We start from the raw sequence: 8,222 nt of genomic DNA on the forward strand, positions 1-8,222 counted from the left end.
GAATCCTAATCCTTTACCTCCTGCTGCAGCCTAGCTGAATCACTTCACCTTCTACATTCAACCCCTCCCAGAAATGATGCTTTGCATTTTTCTTTGTTGTGACAGCCAGTCTTTATGCCAGGTGGTCAGTCTACTGGTGATGAACTTCTTTGTACTTAGCTAGGCAGGTTCTCAAAATACAGATACGGTCTTTTGCCAGTATTGTATTTCAAGCTTTTATCCTCTGAGCACCCAGGAATCCACCATGCCACAACGAGGAATTGGAGTTGGATTTCCTGCATTGTTGCTGTTGTTCTTGCTCATCCTTCATTCTCAAAGAGGGCCAATGACATCAGGAGGGGGATGTCTTGACTTGTACAGGAGCTGGATTTAAGTGAGGCAGAGCTGTGCAAAGTTGTCAGCCTCATTCTGCACGTTACATCTATTATGACCTGTTCATACGTGAAAGCACAGTTAGACAAGGCTGAGACCATGGCAGTTTCAAAAGGTCAGAAGACCAATATACCAGGAGTTTGGATACTGGAGTCTATACTAGAGTCTTTGGACAACCAATTCTAGACCACCAAGAGAACTCAGAAGAGACCAGAACCCTTGATTTCACAGTCAAGATGCCAGCTCTTACAAGCAAGGAAAAGACTATGCATTGACTATGCTACATTTGGAAGTGAAGTTGGTAGAGCCACTGCTTTGTAGCAACTACTTTGTGTGTGAGCCTGCTTTCTCAGGGACTGGGTTCACAAAGGGGACAGCATGATAATGGTCCACTGGCATGTGTTTCTAACTTTTGGTTGTGCTATATCTTCTTGTAAAGCTAATTGATGATGATTGGTTAAATAACATTGGAAAACTAAACACCATAGTGGATTTGGGAAGATAGTAATTGGTACCAGAGACTGATGTTAGGAAAAAGCACTGAAGGGGGGACAGGGATTCAAGCTGATAATATTAGAAAAAAATTGCAGTATCCCTTAAGATTAAACCTGGAACCATGAGGGCAGGAACCTTGCTCTGTGGGTCTGACTCATTAGTGTTTATATGAGTTGGGATAAGTACTCCAAGAGCCTATATTGACTGCACAATAAAATAAAGGGAAATTATGAAGAAAAAAGATTAAGAGAGGCAAACACTATCAGATTTAAAATTATTCTCTGTTGTGATTATGATCAGACATACAAAAGGGATTTTTCCCAAATGATGTCCTATTGGGGAAAAGGTAGAACAATGCAAAATTATAATCAAAGTTAAATGTTTAACTAGTGTTTGAAAAAAGTAAAGATTACAAAGCAATGGGAAAGGTAATCATTTTTGCAGAATGCATCATATCAGCCAGTAGGACAAATAGAAGTTTAGGCTGAATGAAGAGAAGCATAGGATGCAGAATTAGGAAGTTTATATAGAAAACTGTATTAGGGCCTGTCCTCATTTTAGCAAAATATTAAAATCTGGAGAGCATGTAGAGGTGTATAGCCAAGTTGGCAGTCAGTCAACAAGAATTTTAAGTGCTTACTATATGCCAGGCTCTATAGCATAACTTGGAGTACAAAGAAAAGCAAAAACCCATCCCTAGTTTTTAGGAGCTCACATTCTGTTGGGGGATTCACCATGTAAATAACCAGGTGCATACAAATCAGAGACAAAGTTGATGGGAGGTCACCTTAGACAGGAGGGTGCTTCTTGCAGAAAGTGGGCATTGAACTGTCTTGAGGAAAGCTAAGTGGCGGAGATGGGGTGGCAAAGCATCTCAGGTCTGTGAGACAGGCAGTATAAAGACACAGAAGATGGAGAGTCATGTGTGGGGAAAGGCAAATAGTCCAGCGTAACTAGATTGGACAAGGCATGGATGGGAGGAAAGTGTAAGGCTGAAAAGGTAGAAAGGGGTCATGTTATGGAGGTTTTTGTTTTATAAATGATTATTTATTGATTTTTTTTATGACCTACGTTTATTTTAGTATCTCTCCCTCCTCACCCCTCATGAAGAGCTGTCCCATAGGAAAAATCATACATTTTTTGTTAAGTGTATTATGCCACAAAGGTAGTCATGATGAAAGGAAATTCCCTGCATACATCAAAATATTTGTAACACCTCTTTTGTGGTAGCAAAGAACTAGAAACAGAGTAGATGGACAGTGATTGAGGAAAGGCTGAACAAATTGTGGTACATCAATGTAATGGAACATTAATATGTTGTAAAAAAACCAAATATGATTAATACAGGAAAACAGAAAATATTTACTTGATCTGTTACAGAATAATGACAGCAGAGTCAAGAACACAGCAGAAACAGTGATTATAACCACATAAATGGAAAGAAGAACTCCACAAATCAATAGATAATGAGTGTTATAAAATTCTGAAAAACAATCATGAATCCAAAGAAGAGGAGTAGGAATACATGTCTCCATACTCCTTTGCAGAGGCAAGAGGTCCATGACTGTAGAACATCACATGTATTTTCAAACTTTTGCAATCTACCTTTAAGTTCCCAAATTTAACCCATCCACCTTTTCTAAAGCCCATAAATTTGCGTCACTTAATCCTAACCATTATATATATTAAAATATTATATCCTTGTGAAAAAGACAGCTTTATTTTTGTCCCTGTATCCCCAAATCTATACAGTGCCTGGGACATAGTATCTACTTAATAGTATTTATTGAGTTGAATTCATGAAAAAAAGGTGTTTCTTACTCATGAGTTTTCTCAGGGCCCCTTTTACTTCATTGTTCCTTAGACTGTAGATCAGGGGGTTCAACATGGGGATCATTACAATGTAGAAAACAGACACCACTTTATTCTGATTTGTTGAATAGCTGGATTTAGGCATCACATAAATGAATGTAATGGTGCCATAGAAAAGAGTGACTGCTGTGAGGTGGGAGGTGCAAGTTGAGAAAGCTTTGGATCTCCCCTCAGTGGAACTTATCTTCAGGACAGAGAAGAGAATGTATATGTAAGATATTAGGATAATTAACACTGTGATCACAATCACTAACCCAGTAGAGGCAGCAGGAAGAATTTCAGCAAGATTATCTTCAGAGTAGGAAAGCTTCAAAAGTGGTGAATAATCACAAAAAAAGTGATTGATCTCATTGGGTCCACAGAAGGACCGATTTAATAAGCAACCAGTAACAATCCAAGTATTTACACAGCCACCTAGGTAGGATGTGATGAGTAACAGAGAGCAGACCCTAGTAGACATGTTAGTGGAGTAGAGCAGGGGTCTACAGATGGCCATGTACCGGTCATAGGCCATCACAGCCAGCAGGAAGCACTCAGCCATCCCAAAGGTGCCTCCACAGAACATTTGGGCCACACAGCCTTCCAGAGGGATTGTGATTTTGTCCACAAGGAAGTTCTTGAGCATAATAGGTGTGACAGTTGAAGAATATGCAGCGTCTACAAAAGCCAAGTGGCTGAGGAAAAGGTACATTGGAGTGTGAAGTTGGGAGCTATTTCTGATCAATAAGATTATGCTAAGGTTACCAATTAAGGTGACAGCATACACACCCAGAAATATCACAAAAAGGATGACACGAAGGGTTGGATCATTTGTTAACCCCAAAATAATGAATTCTGTCACAGCAGTGCAATTATTACCAGACATCTGTCTTGGGAAAAAAGCCTATTAGAAGAAAAGAAGAGTAAAATTAACTAGAGGACTAAGATTTGGATATGTCTATTGATGTATTCAGGACACATTCACTGACCACCTCTTCCACGCTCATTCTACTATCTTACTCCAATATTTTGCTCCAGGCCACCTTGGCAGGGTGCCCATAAGCAAAGCAGAAATGAATAAAATTGTTTCCTCCAAATCTCTCCCTGTAAACTAACAATATAATTTGTCAATTTTGTCATTTTAGCAGGTGAAAAAAGCCATAAGAGTATAGAGGATATTTGAATTCCCAAAATAGGAACATTTCTTAAACATATGCAAGGACTATATCCAAACATGTAAGTGCTATTCTGCCAACTAACCCCATTGTTTATGCCTTTCATAGAAAATGAGTCTGCTTTGTAATTCCTGATCTCTCATAGGACCACTTTCCACATCTGAAAATGTTATCCACCTCATGCTAATTGACTACGAGGAGAGTCCTAGTTTCCAAGATGATCCTTGTGCTCTAAAATCACAAAACAGAAGGAATGGGGAATCTGGATTCTCATTGCATTTTGCTCTTAGAATTTGGTATTACTGTAAAGGGCTATCTTTAGGCTAGATGATGCTAGCCTGAAGGACTATGGGAAATTTCCCATGTGACCCTCTGCCATTTCTATGTAAAACAATGGGAAGCACTTGCTCACCCTGCTGTATAACCTTTTCCTGTTTATCTGTTGCATCCTTCAATTGCAGAAGAGCTGAGTAAACTGTAGTATAGGAAATTGGTTGCAATTTTATATGCTATAAGAAATGATGGCTATGACTGCTTTGGAGTAATATGGAAATGCTTTCATTAACTGCTGCCGAGTGAACTCAGTAGAACTTGAAGAACAATTTATGTGATGACCACAATAATCATGAGAGAGGAAACTACTTTGAAAGACCTGAGAACTTGGACCAAAATAGTGACAAATCATGTCTTCAGAAGACTATTGAGGAAATAATACCTACCACTTCTTGGCAGAGAGGTACAGAATGACACATGCATTCTCAGACAAGGTGAATCTGTTGATTTGTGTTCTTTGACCATGCACATCACTTACAAGGAAGGGCTTCCACTGAGTCAGGAGAGGTAGATAAGTGGGTAGTGATAGACAAGGAGAGAGGGAAAGAACAACAACATTTGCATTTCAAAATGAAAAAAAAAAGACAAAAAGGAAGTGCAACTTGAATTGTATACATACATATGTGTATATTTTCCCTTTTAAAAAATAAACTATCTTGAAATGTTTGTATTTGCTGATGTTTTGTAAGTTCCAAATAAAAGAAATTATCTTAAATGTTACTCTTTCCTGGAATATTTGTATTACTCTCAACTCTGAACTCATTTTCTTCTCTTCTAATTCCAGTAGAAAGAATATAAACTATTAAGATACTGTTCAGCTCAGAAAGAACCTCATTATAACACTGCTTTTGAAATGTATGTTCCAACTCTGTCTTTGTGAACACTAGAAAAAAAGGATTCCTTAGATAGACAAAAATTTGTAGAGTACTGAGTGAAATTTCTTTTTGGTGAGGCAATTGGGGTTAAGTGACTTACCCAGGGTCACACAGCTACTAAAGTGTTATGTATCTGAGGGCAGATTTGAACTCAGATCCTTCTGAATACAAGGCCAGTGCTCTATCCACTGTGTCACTTAGTTGCCCCCTACTGAGTAAAGTTTTCAATACCTCCTTTACCTTTCCCTCTCAAGAGAGGACTTTGCATCCTATTTTTCTGACACAAGAAAGGCTATATCTGTGGACTCCCTTTCTTTCTTCTTCTACAGTTCACAACTCCTCAATATTATCCCCTATTGTCCTTGAAACAATGTCTGAAAAAGAGATACTCCTTCTTTTCTCCAGGGTCAGTCCCTTTACTTGTTCCATTGATCCCATCCCTCCTATTTCAATCCCACTTTTCCCATTGAAAAATTCCTCTTTAATCTTTTTATCTATGGGCTCCTTCCCTTCTTCCTTCAAATGGTCTCAGAGCTGTCCAGTCTTTTAAAACCTTTCATTTGACCATGATATCCATTCAAGTTATCATACTATATCTGCTCCTTTTCCCAATTACCTCTGGGGGGGGGAATCTACTCTTGTTGGGTCCACTTCTTCTCTTCCTAGTCATTTATTAACTCACGTAAACAGGTTTCTGACCTCATCACTCCACTGGAATTATTCTTTACAAAGTTGCCAATAATTTCTTATTTTCTAAATCAGAATATTTCAAAATCTTCATTTAAATTCCTAGGGGTAGGGATTGTTTCAGCCTTTGTACTTATATCATTAGTTCCTAGCAAAGTGGCTGAAAAATAGTGGGTGTTTAATAAATATTTGTTAATTGATTGATTCTTGGTTTCTTTGCAGCAGGTGGCGTGGTTGGCCACCTGCTCTTCGTGTATGATTTCTCATCATGAGTTTTCATGACACTGGCTCTTCCAGTACTAGTGTTCCTTCTACCTCTCTGACCTTTCTTTCCCAGCTTCCTTTGCAGTATCATGAGCCCTGTTTGTTGTTGTTGATGGTGGTGGTTTCAGTGGTGTTGAACTCTTTGTGACTCTGTTTGGGTTTTCTTGGCAAAGACATCGGAGTGTTTTTCCCCTTTCCTTCTCCACCTCATTTTGCAGATAAGGAACTGAAGCAAATAGAGTTAAGTGACTTCCCAGGGTCACATAGCTAGGTATCTAAGGTCAGATTTGAACTCAAGAAGATGAATCTTCCTGACTCCAGGTGCCCAGCTCTATCCACTCTACAACCTAGTTGCCCTATGACATCTTTGCAGCCTCCTGAACCTACATATTCCCCTAATCCTGTCTTAGGCCCTCTTATTTTTTTTCTATACTTTTATAATGAGCTCATTAGCTTCTACTGCCATTAACATCTCTATTCATATGAATCCCAAGTTTATATATGCAGCCCCGAACTCCAATCCACATATCATCTATACTTGGACATTTGTACCTGGATGTCCCAAAGGCATTTCAAAATTAACACGTACGAAAGAGAACTCATTCCCAGCTTTCAATCTAAAACCAGTTATCTCCATAATTTCTTATTTATGCTCAGGACCACACCTTCTTTGAAGGTGCCTTGTTTATTATCCTGGAATTAATCTCTCTGCTTCTCTCTATTTTCCCTTCCCCAACCAGTCAATTGCCAAATCTTGCAACCACAACATATGCCACATCAGGTTTGCATCTCATCTTACTTGGACTATTGCAAAAGGCTCTAAATTAGAAGCCCAGTCTTTCCTTCCTCTAAACTGTCCTCTAAACATCTATAAAAATTGTTTTTCTAAAGCACATGGCTGATCATATCACTTGCACTCAAGCCTTAAACAGATCCCTTATTGCCTTGGGGACAAAAATAACAATTTTTCATCTTGATACTTAGAGTTAGAGTTAGAGTCCTGCTCAATCTGAATCCAGCCTCCCTCTTCAGATTTATTTCACTTTATTCTCAGGCATGTACTCCAAATTCCAGCCCACATGACCTACTGTCTGTTCCTCAGATTCAGAATTCTTCCTCTGTCTCTGTCTATCTGTACAGACCATCCTTCATGTTTGAAAGGCACTACCTCATCTCTGCTTCTTAGAATCTCAAGTTTCCTTTGTGTCTCAGCTAGTGAATCACTACTTATAGGAAGCCTAGTTTCTAAAACTTTTACCCTCTTTAACTTATCTTGTATTTACTTATCTGTTGAAATATTTCCTCCCTTCTTCTCCAACAGAGTGTAAACTCCCTAAGATCATGAAGTGTTTTGCATTTTTTTCCTTTGTAATTGTATACCTAGGACAGGGCCCTGTGCATAATGGGCACATCACAATATAAGTTGAATGGAAGGCAACCTCTCACTTTTGAAATCTCAGGTTTCATTTATTTTGGTAACATAATCATAATAATCAGAAAACAGAAATACTAATAACTGAAAGTCACAATTTAAATTTCACAAATTATTTTCCTTCTATAATTTTTGGAGGAAAAGACTGTTATTCTTATTCTATGGATAACTAAGGATCACAGAAGTTCAGTCACTTACCCACAGTCACACTCATAGCCAGTAAGACCCAGCTTTCCTTTGTGCAAGTCTAATTCTCTTTCAACCAAATCAACCAAAAAATATGTCAGAGAAACTCCTCCCCCCAAGCCTCAATTTGAAAAATGAGGGAAAAGTGACTCATGAAACAATTGTACCTATCTATACACAGAGATCTGGATCTGTTTCCTTACCTCACCATGATCTTCCAGGTACTTACTGTTTGTAGTAAGGTTTTAAGATATATGATATAACCTGTGGTAGATCAGAATTTACTTACTACCATGTTGTAATAATGATCCATGCACATAGTTCACTTCCAGATCTTTGAATTTATATGGCACTGCAAGGGACCAGAAACATGAAGACCCAAATCAGGAATGAATGAATGAATGAGAGAGACATATATACATGTGTATAAATATATATATATATATATATATATATATATATATATATATATATATATACACACACACACACACACACACACACACACACACACACACACACACAGAGATAGAGACAGAGAGACAGAAAGAA

The 8,222-nt window shown here is 38.2% G+C and overlaps 1 protein-coding gene across 1 annotated transcript; it reads right to left on the reverse strand.

Moving 5' to 3' along the window:
- Window positions 1–2,650: 2,650 nt before the first annotated feature.
- On the reverse strand, window positions 2,651–3,604 carry LOC110221027 (olfactory receptor 5P80-like). The gene has a single exon (XM_021005392.2). The coding sequence runs from the start codon at window positions 3,602–3,604 to the stop codon at window positions 2,651–2,653; it is 954 nt and encodes a 317-aa protein (XP_020861051.1).
- Window positions 3,605–8,222: the final 4,618 nt, after the last annotated feature.

Source organism: Phascolarctos cinereus, unplaced genomic scaffold (assembly GCF_003287225.1).
Source record: "Phascolarctos cinereus isolate Bilbo 61053 unplaced genomic scaffold, phaCin_HiC Scaffold_9;HRSCAF=440, whole genome shotgun sequence".
In the NCBI taxonomy this organism is placed as follows: Eukaryota; Metazoa; Chordata; class Mammalia; order Diprotodontia; family Phascolarctidae; genus Phascolarctos; species Phascolarctos cinereus.

Bases quoted from the DNA above. Each gene is read 5' to 3' on its own strand.
- LOC110221027 (XM_021005392.2), bottom strand. From the start codon at position 3,604: ATGTCTGGTAATAATTGCACTGCTGTGACAGAATTCATTATTTTGGGG.